The sequence below is a fragment of the Scyliorhinus torazame genome, chromosome 14 (genome assembly GCF_047496885.1).
Source record: "Scyliorhinus torazame isolate Kashiwa2021f chromosome 14, sScyTor2.1, whole genome shotgun sequence".
Taxonomy (NCBI): domain Eukaryota; kingdom Metazoa; phylum Chordata; class Chondrichthyes; order Carcharhiniformes; family Scyliorhinidae; genus Scyliorhinus; species Scyliorhinus torazame.
Window position 1 is genome coordinate 200,042,966 of NC_092720.1, and position 15,910 is coordinate 200,058,875.

General features: G+C 48.3%; 1 protein-coding gene across 1 annotated transcript in view; it reads right to left on the reverse strand.

Moving 5' to 3' along the window:
• LOC140390342 (uncharacterized) overlaps nucleotides 1–11,918 on the reverse strand; it is an 87,394-nt gene extending 75,476 nt beyond the window's left edge. The window contains exon 1 of the mRNA XM_072475414.1: nucleotides 11,346–11,918. Within this exon, the coding sequence (XP_072331515.1) occupies nucleotides 11,346–11,403 (58 nt within the window). The 5' untranslated portion in view covers nucleotides 11,404–11,918. The remainder of the gene's footprint in view (nucleotides 1–11,345) is intronic.
• Nucleotides 11,919–15,910: the final 3,992 nt, after the last annotated feature.

Sequence of the window (15,910 nt, forward strand, 5' to 3'; positions counted from 1 at the left end):
CTTCTTGTTGATAAAGGTGGACAGTGTCCCAGAGGTCAGCTCTGACGCTGGGCAGGCAACATAGAGTTCAGGACTGAATTGGGTGGGCATGTGGCAGATGGAATTTAATGCCAAGTAGTGTGACGATGACCATATTGTTAGGAAGAATGATGAAGGGCAATATAAAAGATGGCAATTATGAAGGAAGTGCAGGAACAGTGGGACTTGCTGGTAAATGTATACAGATCATTGAAGGTGGCAGGGCTCGTTCAAAAAATGGTTCAAAATGTATATGGGATCCTGGGCTTTATGTTTAGAGGAATTTAATACAAAAGGAAATTATAATAAAACCATGGCCAGAATTCACCGGCTGTTGCGATTCACTTTTCCCACTGGTAGCGCCCACCTGCCTGTGGATTTCCTGGTGGCGTGGGGCAGCTTCAATGGAAAATCCCATTGACACGCAGCGGCAGTATAGAATCCTGTCGCCTGCAAACGCCACTCCACTGGGAACCATGCGGCTGGGGGACTGGAGAACCCAGGATTATATAAAACTTGGCTTGCAACGTAGATTAGGGGGTTAATTAGGCGGGTCCTTGTCGGATGGGAGCTGGTTTTTGCACTATGTTGAATGTTCTTTGCACACTGTTCTGTACTGTTGCTGCTTACTATGCCAAAATGCCTCAATAAAATTGTATTAAAAAAAAAAAAACTGGGCTTGGTCTTAACTGGAAATATTATGTCCATTTCTGGGCACACCCTTAAGGAGGGATGTGAAAATGTTGGAGAGGATGCAGAAAAGATCTACGAGAGTGGTTCCAGGAATAAGGCACTAAGAATTATTTGGATAGACTGGAGTGTCTGGAGTCGTTCCCCTTAGGGAAGAGAATGTTGAGAGAAGATAAGAGGCATTTAAAACAATGAAGGTTCACTTTGGAATTTTTATTCTATTTTTATATAAATTTAAATTGCCCAATTATTTTCTTCTCCAATTAAGGAACAATTTAGCGTGACCCAATGCACCTAACCGGCATATCTTTGGGTTGTGGGGGCGAAACCCACGCAGATACAGGGAGAACATGCAAACTCCACATGGACAGTGACCCGGGGCTGGGATTGAACCCGGGTCCTCGGTGCCATGAGGCAGCAGTGCTAACCACTGTGCCACCGTGCCGCCCTATTTGGAATTATATTTTAATCTTTCCATGAGATATAGAATAAATCATAGAACCACTACAGTGCAGAAGGAGGCCATTCGGCCCATCGAGTTTACACCGACCCACTGACAGAAAGAGGCCCACTCCCCTGTCCTATCCCACATCCCCACCTAACCTGTACATACCTGGACACTAATCAGTAATTTTATCATGGCGAATCCACCTAACCTGCACACCTTTGGACTGTGGGAGGAAACCGGAGCACCCGGAGGAAACCCACGCAGACATGGGGAGAATGTACAAACTCCACACAGTCAGTCACCCAAGGCAGGAATCGAAGCCAGGTCTCTGGCCTTGCAAGGCAGCAGTGCTGACCAATGTATCACCGTGCAGTTTATCATGTACTGATAATCTTGAACTTAAATGTACTTTTGTGCATTTTACAAATAAAGTCTATTTTTTTGAAATAAGACTGAGAGGAAATTTGCCAGAGAACGAGGGGGTTGGACAGAGTAGAGAGGGAAAAATCGTTCCCCCCTCGTACAAAGGATCAAGAACGACAGGGCACAGATTTGAAGTGATTTGTAATAGAAGCAAATGTGATGTGAGAAAAAACGTTTTCATACGAGTGGTTCTGGTCTGGAATGTACTGTCTGGAAGTGTGGTGGAGGCAGCTTCGATTGAGGCGTCCTGTTGCTCTTATGAGCCTTAGTTTTATTAGCTCTAATTCTGTCACCTTTGCTCACGAGTCGGCAGGTATCTTTCTGATACCGCCTCGTGGTTCAAGCTCAAGTTATGATTAATGAGACAGCACACCGCTTAGTAAAAGTTAAATCAACGCTCATTTATTATGTACAGCAGTAAATACTTTTCCAATAATCCTACTTCTAGACTACTACCTACCACTAAAGGCCAATACTTAACTTTGGTGATGGCCCACCAGGTCAGGGAAACGATTGGTCTATCGAATTGGGTTTGGCCTGCGGGATTCAAAAAGGCTGGTACGGGTCGATAATCTGGAGCACCTATCTGGTAGCGATCGCTGGAGAAAGACTTACTTGTTTCTTCGTCGAAGGGTCTCGAAGGTTGCGAGCAGGAAGAGAAGGGTCGATCTGAACTTGGCCCCTATCTTTATAGTTCCCAGGGGCTTCCCGCCTCTCGGGGCAGACCTTGACCCTGGTTCCAAGTGATTGGACTTGGTCCCAATCACTTGGTTCGATATGCTCCAATAATGGGGCGATTCCTTGATCGGGGGGTGGTTGTCCACCTTTCTTTGTCTCAGCCACTGCTGGCGCCGAAAAGTCTGGATCGGCTTTATGTTGCTAATGTGTAGCAATTGTTCCGGGGATGGCTGCTTAGTATGCAGATGGCTGGGTTGTTGTGCTGTTAATGGCTGCAGGTATCGGTCTGGGCCGACTTCCCCAGAGGCGAATACACTGTTTTGCCTGCAGCTGTCCGTTTGGGTCCTGTTGGCTGATTTTCCCATCAGCCTCTTTCGTTCGCCATTTTAGATCGGGGTTTGACCATTCTAATTGTGAATCAGCCATTTTAGGTGGCTACAGTTCAAGAGGACATGCGATGATTATTTGAATAGAACTAATGTGCAGGGATATAGGGAAAAGGCAGGGGAATGACACTAAGTCACGATGCTCCTTTGGAGAGCTGGTGCAGACACAATAGGCCAAATGGTCCAATTCTGTGCTTTAACAAATCTGTGATTCTGTGTATTCATCGCTGGCAAATCCAGAACTCGTTGCCTATCTCCAATTGCCCTTGAACTGGGTGGCTTGCTTGGCGATTTCAGAGTCGACCACATTACTTCAGGTCTGGAGTCGCATGTGGGCCAGGCCCGGTAAGGATGACAGATTCCCTTCCCTTCACGTTAGTGAACCAATTGAGTTTAACAACAATTAATAATATGCCATGGTTACTATTACTGAGACCAATTTATATTCTAATTCATCAACTGAATTTGAATTTCACCAGATTTGATCCCAGGTCCCCAACCCTAACTGGGGCCAGGCAGAATGATACTCGTGGGGGGTCTCCTGGGGGATCGGAGGCCCCCAGGTGCTTGCTCTCTGGGCAGGGTGGTACCCTGGCACTGCTGGTGCCATCCGGGCACTCTGGCACTGCCAGCTTGGCAGAGTTGCAATTGCAGTGCCAGATGGGTGCCAGCATGGCACTGCCAAGGTGCCCAGGTGGCACTGCCAGTTGGCAGGGGTATTGCCAAGGTGTCAACCTAGCATTTTTTGCATGGCGGCCCTGCGTAGGTGTTGGGGGTTATCTCTAGCTGCACTGGGGAGTTCCAGTGAGCTGAACCCCTCAGTGTAGAAGACGGTGCTATGTGTAGCCTAGGCTGTGCGTTCCCTGCTTAGGTCCCATATGTAACAGCAGGGAAATTAATAGCAGGATGAGTACCGGGAAACACACGGCTAAACCCGCTCACTATGGGACTTTGTTTCCATTTAGTTAAATCGCCCCCAATAATTCACAGCCACAGTCATCCCACAGGCAGGCCTGATGGGAATTCAAACAGCCAAGTTCGAATGCACTGTTCAGGGACAGACAGTCGGGACAAGTCTGGGCCTGCTCTGTAAACAAGCCAACAGGAGTTAATCTGTCATTCCAATAGATCTTTTGTTGTGGATTGCCCAGCTGAAGCTGGACTTTTCGGCACCAGCTATTATCATGGCTGGAGTAAGGTTACATGCAGCCAAGTTATCTGAAGGTGGACTCCTGGGGGTGGGTTCCTATGTCTGTAGAGTTGCTATTAGCAACTAGATTGTGTGTTGCAACACCCACCTTTAGACCTTATTGACTGAGGGCCAGATAACTTTCTGGAAAGGCGCAAAGAGGGATAGAAGAATCGACCACCAGGACCTTCCCCAGTGAAGGCTAGGTGATCAGGCAACAGAGAAGATTCGAAGGTGGACCAGAGGAAGGAAGAAAGCAGCTTGCGAGACCTACCTTCACGGACGGAGGCCCTGAGGCAACCGAGACACGGAGACTTGTTCCCGCAGCTCGATTGAGTTCATCGGCACGTTTAGTATGAAGAATCTCGGGATTATTGTAGGTAGGATAATTTTAAAGGAGTAACTGTTTTTACTGTGTTTGATAATAAATTTGGTTGAATCATAAACCTGTATTTGTCCTTTGTTCATCTCACAAATAAGGGAGCCTGGGTAAAACGTTTAAATAATAAACTGGAGGCAGCGCGATGGCACAGTGGTTAGCATTGCTGCCTCACGGCGCCGAGGTCCCAGGTTCAATCCCGGCTCTGGGTCACTGACCGTGTGGAGTTTGCACATTCTCCCCGTGTTTGTGTGGGTTTCGCCCCCACAACCCAAAGGTGTTCTGGGTAGGTGGATTGGCCACACTAAATTGCCCCTCAATTAGAAAAAATTAATTGGATAATCGAAATTTTAAAAAAAATAATAATAAACTGGTCGAAGAGTGTAAAGTTTTACAGACAACACGCATTTTCTCGGAAGGCAGCAGTCATGGAATTGTGCAACAGTGACCTGCAGTTTAAACGCTGGGGGAGTTCCATTTGGCAATTCGTTTTCAGCAAGTATTGAGCAATAAATCTGTTTCTATTCGGCTCGGGCTCAGTTACTGAACCTCATCAAAGCAGACACTCAAGGAAAGGGTCTGTGTTGGAGGATATAACTATGATGGATATAAAGACCTGGGTGGGGGTGGGGGGGTGGGGAGGAGATATCGGGTAACCTATCAGAAACATATATTCTGATGTAATAATGATGTCCGGCTCCCCCAGCCGCGTGCTTCTCAGCGGTGCGCCGTTCGCTGGCGACGGGATTCTCTACTCCCGGGAGTAGAGAATCAATGGGAGTTCCCAATGAAGCCATCCCATGCCTCCAGGAAACCTGCGGGCGGGGGTGCGCTGCCGGTGGGAAAGGCGAATCGTAACAGTCTCAGAATTCCGGCCCTGATCCCATGATCCTCAGACAGGTCATTCCGTACATGAAAAGAAAATACATAATAGGGCAAACATAAAATACACAATGTTTTTCAGCCAGTGTGCTGCCTACCATCAGAGCTGTCCAAGTGTGCCACTGAGGTTTGTCCTTGGCCCTAGACCATAATACCATAAGACACAGAACATAGAAAAATACAGCACAGAACAGGCCATACGGCCCACGATGTTGTGCCGAACCTCAGGACCACTCCCCCATTCGTTTAGAAATTTGAAAGGGAATGCCGCTTATCGGAGCGATTTGATCCACAATCCTCAAAACAATTACGAGATGTCGGTTAACCTGAGAACCCAGAAGAGGTTTCCCATGTTAATTGGATCTGTGACTGGATGAAGACAATTGTGTCGGCAAGGCAATTGTCCCCGCTTTAAATGAAAGAATGTGCAGCAAAATAATAATTGCCGTATATTTTAAAACATAAGTGCCACACGGCGACAGATGATTCGGCCATCTTGCTTTTTTAAAACACTAATTAAGCATTTAGTGCGTCTGGATTAAACAATGTTGGAGGGACACTTCTCAGCACTAACTGGGAATCTCTTCACTCTCGACTGTACAGTGTTAGAGGTTCTGTTAGTGACTATTCTACTAGAACCAGAGGACACAATCTTAGACTAAAGGGACAATCCTTTCAAACAGAGATGAGGAGGAATTTCTTCAGCCAGAGGGTGGTGAATCTGTGGAACTCTTTGCAGCGGAAGGCTACGGAAGCCAAATCACTGAGTGTCTGTCTTTAAGACAGAGATAGATAGGTTCTTGATTAATAAGGGGATCAGGCATTATGGGGAGAAGGCAGGAGAATGGGGATGAGAAAATATCAGCCATGATTGAATGGCGGAACAGACTCGATGGGCCGAGTGGCCTAATTCTGCTGCTATGTCTTATGGTATTATGGTCTAGGGCCAAGGACAAACCTCAGTGGCACACTTGGACAGCTCTGATGGTAGGCAGCACACTGGCTGAAAACCATTGCTCTAGGAAGGTACGAGACTAAAATCATACCGTGTGCTAAAAATGGGGCCAGACTGACGAGTTGTGGGGCCGAGAGAAAGTGTCTGAGCCTGAATAGAGCGCCACCCGATTGTATCAACAATGACGTCTTTGATCTGACCTGGGCTGTCTATCCATAAAGCTTTTCAGCAGCTACTGCTGCATCTGGTCCTTGTACCAACTCAACTCGACTAATCCCCTCCTGTAAGTTGTCAATCAAAACTGTCACTCAAAGGAATTCCATGACGTCTGCCAACACCTCATTTCTTTACAAGCAAAAAATAAATTTAGAGCATCCAATTAATTTTTTCCAATTAAGGGGCAATTTAGCGTGACCAATCCACCTACCCTGCACATCTTTGGGTTGTGGAGACGAGACCCACGCAAACACGGGGAGAATGTGCACACGGACAGTGACCCAGAGCCGGGATCAAACCTGGGACCTCGGCGTTGTGAGGCTGCAGTGCTAACCACTGTGCCGCCGTGCTGCCATAAATATATATAATGAATATGATTTGAGATTTGTTGCTGGCTGTGATACTGGGCTGGATTGTCCTGTTCCTCAGCCGCGTGTTTCTCGGACACGCGCCATTCGCTGGCTGCGGTATGCTCTACTCCCGCCGCTTGTCAATGAGATTTCCCATTGAAGCTGTCCCACACCGTCAGGAAACCTGCAGGCCGGGCAGCGCTGCTGATGGGACAAGTGAATCCCGTCGACTGGGAAATTCCAGCCACCGCCTTTCCCAATCTTTTTTATTGATGGCCTGAAACGGCAGGTATTCTTTGTGGAATCTGCTAAAAAATGTAGCAGGTGTCAACGTTCCATCTCCATGGAGACAGCCCTACCCCTTGGCTGTGATTGGCCATTGCCGGTTGGTGCATTGTGAGCTGTAGCCATCTGGGATGGTCACTTTCAGCATATAAAATGGCCACTCGCAGAGCATACAGGGAAAAATGGACATTGCAAAGTAACAAGCAGGTACAGACCCTGAATGTGTATTTAGAAGACAGACTGCAGATAGAACCAAAACTCTTGGCCGAGTTGCACATTGATGGCCCATCTCCGAGGAACAAAGACTAGTGCTCAGGTAGCGGATGCCGTCCCAGACATTCCGGCGCCAGACTAATCCCTGGGACGGCAGGATTCTCTAACAAGTACAGAGGGAGGAAGAATTAGAGGTGATCTCATTGAAACTCACAACATTCTTACAGAGTGTGTCAGGGTTGGTTATTGGATTGGATTAGATTGGATTGGTTTATTGTCACGTGTACCGAGGTGCAGTGAAAAGTATTGTTCTGCGTGCAGCTCAGACAGGTCATTCCGTACATGAAAAGAAAATACATAATAGGGCAAACATAAAATACACAATGTAAATACATCGACACAGGCATCGGGTGGTGAGTCTCAAACTAGGGACACAGTCTCAGAATGGGCTGTCGGCCATTTGAGGCTGAGATGAGGAGGAATTCCATAAGACCATAAGACATAGGAGTGGAAGTAAGGCCATTCGGCCCATCGAGTCCACTCCACCATTCAATCATGGCTGATTTCAACTCCATTTACCCGCTCTCTCTCCCTAGCCCTTAATTCCTCGAGAAATCAAGAATTTATCAACTTCTGTCTTAAAGACACTCAACTTCCCGGCCTCCACCGCCCTCTGTGGCAATGAATTCCACAGACCCACCACTCTCTGGCTGAAGAAATTTCTCCTCATCTCTGTTCTAAAGTGACTCCCTTTTATTCTAAGGCTGTGCCCCCGGGTCCTAGTCTCCCCTGTTAATGGAAACAACCTCCCTACATCCACCCTATCTAAGCCATTCATTATCTTGTAAGTTTCTATTAGATCTCCCCTCAACCTTCGAAACTCCAATGAATATAATCCCAGGATCCTCAGACGTTCATCGTATGTTAGGCCTACCATTCCTGGGATCATCCGTGTGAATCTCCGCTGGACCCGCTCCAGTGCCAGTATGTCCTTCCTGAGGTGTGGGGCCCAAAATTGCTCACAGTATTCTAAATGGGGCCTAACTAATGCTTTATAAAGCTTCAGAAGTACATTACTGCTTTTATATTCCAAGCCTCTTGAGATGAATGACAACATTACATTTGCTTTCTTAATTACAGACTCGACCTGCAAGTTTACCTTTAGAGAATCCTGGACTAGGACTCCCAAGTCCCTTTGCACGTCAGCATTATGAATTTTGTCACCGTTTCGAAAATAGTCCACGCCTCTATTCTTTTTTCCCCAAAGTGCAAGACCTCGCACTTGCCCACGTTGAATTTCATCAGCCATTTCTTGGACCACTCTCCTAAACTGTCTAAATCTTTCTGCAGCCTCCCCACCTCCTCCATACTACCTGCCCCTCCACCTATCTTTGTATCATCGGCAAACTTAGCCAGAATTCTTCAGAGGGTGGTGGATCTTTGGAATTCTCTACCCCAGAAGGCTCTGGAAGATCAATCATTGAGCATGTCCGAGACTGATAGATTTCTGGACACTAATGACACCAGGGGATATGGGGATAGTGAAGGAAAGTGGTGTGTATGATAGGCCATCATCTATTGGAATGGTGGAGCAGGCTGGATGGGCCAAATGGCCTACTCCTGCTCCTATTTCCTAAAACCCCATCTAGACCTCTAAAGCACACAACAAAACAGTCTGGACCACCTTATCTTGGCACGAGACGAACGCATGTGAAATGCAGTCGACAAAGCAGCGGGTGCTCCTGACTGGGGTGAAATGCTGCAATGGATCGGGGCTGATAGGAATCCTTGGGCAAGGAGGTGGGAGCAGTCTTTCGAGAGGAGCCCAATGGGCACTGGGTGAGTTGCGGAAGTGTCTTGAAACTCTTTAGTCCAATATCATTAATCAAAGGACAAATGCCTTGATAACCTCACACACGATCTGGTAAATGTTTCCGACGTCAATTAACATTTTTGTTTCAGGCAGCGAGGCTTTCTACTCAATTGTCTCTTTTTTTTTTTACATTAAATGTTGAAACTATTTCCTAGATTTATTCTGTGTGTGGGGTAACGGGTCATTAAATTACCTAATCGGACAGCACGGTGGCGCAGTGGTAACATTGCAGCCTCACGGCGCTGAGGTCCCAGGTACGATCCCGGCTCTGGGTCACTGTCCGTGTGGTGTTTGCACATTCTCCCCGTGTTTGCGTGGGTTTCGCCCCCACAACCCAGAAAATGTGCAGAGTAGGTGGATTGGCCATGCTAAATTGGCCCTTAATTGGAAAAATGAATTGGGTACTCTAAATTTTAAAAAAAATTAATTACCTAATTAATTCACAAAAATCAAATGAAAGTGTGATGCTGCTTTTACTTCAGAGCAGCTGTGTAGGGAATGAATGGCAGTCATGTTAAATAGAATGTGTGGAACCTTGCTCCCCATGATATATATTAATGATCTTGGTCTTGGTGTTCAGGGCAACAATTTCATAGTTTGCAGATGATACAAAACTTGGATGTATTGCACACTGTGAAGAGAAGTGTAGAACTTCAAAAGGACAGAGACAAGTGGGTGGAGTGGGCAGATAGGTGGCAGATGAGGTTCAATGCGGAGAAGTGCGAGGTGATTCATTTTGATAGGACGAACAGGAAGGACAACAATGGGTAACATTTTTAAATGGGTCGGGGAGGCGAGAGAGGGTGTTGCGTAGAGTAGTTTATTGTTCTTTTTAGTTTACGGTTCCTGTTTGTATTTTTGTATAAAATGACAAAAGCTTAATAAGAATATATATTTTTTTAAAACATTCTTGAAGGGGTGCAGGAGTACAGGGACCTGGGTGTATATGTGCACAGAGCATTGAAGGTGGCAGGACAGACAGAGAGAACAGATAGTAAAGCAAAAAGTATTCTGGTCTTTACTAAAAGGGTTATAGAGTACTCGAGCAAGGAGGCTATGCTGAACTTACACAAGACACCACATAGACGTCAGCTGGAAGGCCAGAATTTCCTGATTTTGTGCCAGCTCGGGAGGGAAAGTGCAGAGCGTAGCTCGTCGGCTGAGCTGCCGGCTTTTCTAGGGCAGATCCCATAACCTCATGCTGATTGAGAGCCTGCCCTGCCACTAACTCAGCCTTTTGAAATATCGGTGTGAAAATAAATCAAACCACCCTCTTCCCCTGGACCTCCGCCAGGCCCCTTACAGAACTCCCCACCCAGCCACAGAACTTCACTGACACCCCAGCCCCTCCGCCACAGAACCACCGGAGAATCGGCGCCACTGGCGCCGTCCCGGTCGGGGGCCGCTCTACGCAGCCACCCTGCCGATTTTCCGCCCGGGATGGGCCGAGTGGCGGCAACAAATATCCGAGACCTGCCGCCGCCATCTAGGTGTGGTCTTACCCAGTGGGACTTTGACGTGCATCCTTTCGGGGGTGGCCTGGTGTTGGGGGACGGTGCCCGACCCCGGGGGGGGGGTGGCCCCCGCTGTGGCCTGGCCCGTGATCGGGGCCTACCGATCGGTGGGCCGGCATCTCGGGCTGGGGGCCTCTTTTGCTCCGCGACGGCCCCATGTTGCGTCGGGGCTGGTGCGGAAAAGGAAGCCACCGTGCCTGCGCGCAATCGCGCCGGTAACGGTGCGCATGCATGCCGGTTGCAGCGGCCAGTGGCGCCATTTGAGGTCGGCATCAGCAGCTGGAGCGGCGTGGGTTGCTCCAGTGCTGTGCTGGTCTCCTGTGGGGCTCGGAATAGCTGCTCCTGGGGGCCTGTTGATGCCGTCGGAAAACGCGGCGGTGTCAACACTTAGCCTCAGGAATCGGAGAATCCCGCCCATCATTCCCGCTGGCGAAAGGATCAAGAAGGAAGGGGCGCAGATTCAAAATGATTTTCCAAAAAGAGGCACTTGCGAGGCGGGTGGGCCGGGGAGGCATTTTGGTTGGTGTCAGGCATGCACCGCCTTGGGGCAGGTTCAAATGAGGCAGTCAAGGTGATTATCTGAATGGAAACAATGTGTAGGAGGAGTGGACGGCGCTGAGTCTTGATGCTAGTTTTTGAGAGCTGGTGCAGACAGGATGGGCCGAATGTCCCCCCGCCCCGCCCCATCCCGGAATTCCGGTGCGAGCAGCCGGCCAAAAGAGCGAGAACTCTTCCGACGGTCTCCTCCGCATCTTCCGTGCCCGCCCTGGGCTGGCGGACAGACCACCCACACTTTGAGGATCGAGGCAGCGTCCCCCGCACAGCCGTCCCCGCCGGTCCCCTTACCTCCTCGTGCCGTGGCCGCCACTTCAATCCACACGGCGAGTTGGAGAAACTTCCACATGATTTATGTCCGACTGGCTCCTGCGCCCCTGCAAGCGTCCCCTTCTCCTTTCCAACCCGCGGGAGAGAGAAGGAAAGTTGTCTATTTTACCGCACTGTCTGCTGTCATAAACTTGCACAAGAGACAACATGATGGACGCCACCCATGGCACTCTCACTGCGCCGGGGACCACGGTGACATTAATGCGTCCAGCTGCTCCATTCAAAATCTGACGGGAAGAGCAGGAAATGTCAAGTGGGAGGATGTCTATCATTTGCTGCCCCCTGCCTGCTCACAGGCTCAATTTATTCCTCCCCTCCCATTTCACTGGGCTGGGGCAGCGAGGAACAATTTGGCGCCAAGTCCAGGGTGTCTCCCTCAGGATCGGGGTGGTCTGGCTGAGACCCCCATTGCTGCAGTCTGTGATTTAAACACACCCCTCTGGTGCTCCGTCCAGGCTCCTGGCTGCTCACATGTTCAGAGAGCCTCTGGTGATGTGCACCCTGGCTGCCCTCCTATCCCCACTGTATCATCAAAGGGATGGGTCAGACTGTTTACTGTGAATTCCAGCCCCAGCGGCAGTGAGGGAATTGCTTCCAATTCACACCGTCAGAGTGCTGGTCCTGGAATCGACAGTGCTGAAGGAGGCTATTCGGCCCATCGAGTCTGCACCGGCCCTTGGAAAGAGCACCCTACCCAAGCTCACACTTCCACCCTGTCCCCATAACCCAGTAACCCCATCTATACTTTTTTGGACATTGAAGGCAATTTAGCACGGCCAATCCACCTAACCTGCACATCTTTGGACTGTGGGAGGAAACAGGAGCACCCGGAGGAAACCCACGCACACACGGGGAGACCGTGCAGACTCCGCACAAACAGTGAGCTGAGCCGGGAATCGAACCTGGGACCCTGGAGCTGTGAAGCAACAGTGCTAACCACTGTACAACCGTGCTGGTCCATTGGCATGTCCCGAATCCCAGAACAAATAGCCCCTCCCAGTGGGAACACAAATTGCTTGCTCTTCAGTTCCGGCAGAACAGTTTAGGGCTGGATTCTCCGCTCCCCCAGCCGGGTCGTTCTTGGCAGCGCACCATTCGCTGGCGTCAGGATTCTATCTTCCCGCTGCTTGTCAATAGGATTTCCCAATGAAGCCATCCCACTTCACCGGGAAACCCGTGGGCGGGGGTGCACTGCCGGCGGGAAAAGTGAATCCCATCGGCCAGGGAATTCCCACTTTAGTCTCCCAAATGGAGAATTCCACCCACTATTTCTATCTCCCCTCAGTCCTCACAAAAAAGCCTTGATTCGCCGATCAGCGTCTGCGTCGATACCGCTGCCAGTCAGGATGGATAATTTGGCGTCCATCCAAACTTCCCATTCACAGCAGCGGGACTGGAGATTTCTGCTTCCGTGACCGGACGGAGAATCCCGCCTCATGGGACCGAAAACGTTTGAGGAGCGGGGGGGTGGGTGGGGGGGCGGGGTGGGGGTGGGGGGGGGGGGGCTATTCTCCAGGGCTACTAGTCCAAGGTGGGAATTGTGTTAGGGGCGAGGACCAAAAATGGGATTCCCATCTGACGTGCAAACCCGTGGTGCTTGTCGTGGTTCCCCAGGACGACAATTCGTGTTTATCGATTAAATCAGAGAGTCTGAACAGCGATCTTCCAAGCAGTGGATTTTATTCAGCTAGTACAAGAGAATAAAATCGGGATGTCCGGAACAATCCGAAGAGCCCTCAGGCTTACAGGCTTTTTATGTACATTTCAGTTCCATATCTCAAGGTTCTCATCTTCCTTATCTTACTTTACAGCCGGACCTCGCTTTTGGCCACTATTATTTTTAGATGCTTTTTATCTGTTTTAGTCACGATTGGTCGCTTCCTTTTTCCTCTCTCTGTCCCTTAAACCATGGTGGTTATAACTCCTGCTCTTATCTATACTTTTCTGCTTGTGCAACAATCGTGGTTTAGCTGACTTAGGCCGAATGTATAGGAAACATCTGCTTTCTTTATTCTTTCTTGTTTATTATTAAAGTAAGTCACGAAGCAGTATTCACTGTATTCCCAAGTGATTAGTAGTTGCTTTTATCAATTAGTAATGGCTAAGCTACTTTTCCGGGTCTTCTGCTTTGATTATATCAACTATACTTGATTACATTAGGTTGTCTATGCTGTGTTTGATTATGTTACTTCACACAGGGTTATTCTAAATTACATCAGGTTACATAGGTCACACATTCATTTCATTACTCACCTAACTCTACTTTATTATTTCACTAAACCCTATGATTCTTCATGCCATATCTAGGTTATATCATATCTAGGACAAGTTACCTATACTTATACAATACTCAGTACAAATTCCCAACATCATATCTAGGTTATATCATATCTAGGACAAGTTACCTATACTTATACAATACTCAGTACAAATTCCCAACATCATATCTAGGTTATATCATATCTAGGACAAGTTACCTATACTTATACAATACTCAGTACAAATTCCCAACATCATATCTAGGTTATATCATATCTAGGACAAGTTACCTATACTTATACAATACTCAGTACAAATTCCCAACATGTCCCCCCTTTGAGGCTACCTCCTAGCCTCATCACAATTACCAAGCTCAAATAACCCCTCGTTGTTTTGAAAACACATTTTAAATCTAATCGCTCCCTGCAGGCAATGTGGAGGAGCTGAATATTTTGGCCAGGGACCAATGCCCCTGTTACACTTTTAACATAATGCGGTTAGCCAGATTCAGATTCCCAGGCTGCTCCCCCAGGTTGCCTGCTCCTAACAGTCATCAGCCAAAAACCTCCCCATATTTGTCAAGGAAAGGGAAAAAGACTGATTCCTGTTTACAGACTAAGTTCTTTTGGGCAGCCGCGATGTTCAGCAAGGTGTGTATCCATGTCACCAGGCGATCGTCCAGAACCGCAGTTAGTTCACAGAGTGACGAGATTCAACTTCAACCAAAGTCATGGTAAATTCACTTCGTGGGGGCGACTTAAAGTCCCCCCAGTCCTCCGTTGCTCGTCCTGGGCGTGAACTGCTGAGCACCCGAGTTACCATCTGCCGTGCCGCGATCCTGGAAAGGAAGGATCTCAGGACGGGTAGGAAGCAACAAAATATTAATCCCAAAATAACTATTGTTGTGACTGCTATAGCTCCGGCCTTGGCAAACCATGCCCCCCATTTTCCGAACATTCTATCCAGCCAACTCCATACCCCCTGTCCAAACCCAGCATTATCTTTCATTTCTGTCGCAAGATTCTTTAACTTATTCATGGCCTGTGTAAATGACCCCTCCGGACTAGTGTTATTAGGGATAAATGTGCAGCACTGATCCCCAAACATAACACACACACCTCCTTTTTCAGCTAGAAGCCAATCTAATGCCTGTCGATTTTGCCATGCCATCTTGCTGGTTGCATCCAACTGCTCTCCCAAAGCCGCCAGGGCATCATTTGAATAATTAATAAACCTCTGCTGATTATAATAAATGTAATTGATCCACTCGGTATTCTTATTGGGTGATATCCAGAAAAAGATGGATTCAAACCCAGCGGCTATTTCATTCCTAGCTTTAAACTCATTTGGGATGCCTCGGGGTTGGCCAATTGCATCCAGTTTTACGTTAGGGTCAAGAGTATATGCTCTCTTAGCTCTATGTGATGTAATACCGCTTTCCACCGGTAGTATCACAGTGCTCTGGGCCAGCATTACTCGAGCACACAGGCCATGCCAATCTGGTGGTAACGTAGCCAGCAGCCCTTTTTCCGGGCCACAAAGCCACCAGAGATCGGCCAGTTGATTTGATTGATATTCCAATACATAGGGAGGGGGTGGCATTCCCCCTGTCAGTCTGGCATTAGCAGGGTTGAGAAGGCCACGGATGTCGGAGATGTCCCAAATCCGTTCACACTGTCCCGTGTAGTTCCCCAAATCACTTCCCGCCTTGTCTTCCCGCCAATAGCAATCTTGGACGCGTAAGTTGGGTTTTACCTGCCATTCCTCTGGGGCCGCATCCACAGCCGACTTTGGCCATATTGGACACTCGCGGGCCACATGGGAGGAGAGATGTTTTGCCCCAGCACGGAGGATACATTCAAATTGACATCTAGGCATTTGCCCCTTACAAAGGTTATCACATGCGTTTCCTGAACAGTTTATTGTATTATACTTATAAGTTCGATTCTTGTGTACATAGATACGTGGGATTGTGCTATATGGACGACACATTTCTTTTTTCCATTTTAATATCATGGTCCAACAGTCTGCTGATCCCCATGGTATATCAGCTACCTGGGTGCGTGGTCTGTCCGCCGCACATATCACACAGTCTTTCCCATCATTATTTTTCTTACCAGTATATGCAGCCCATTTCCACCAGGCGTTTGTCTGTGCTTTCTCCCATACAGTATCTGTGCTTGTTGACCGTTTACGTCTGGCTTGTTTTAATACTCCACTTCCCTGAATCTGTACCCTTATGGTCTCTGTACCCCACTTCCCATTGT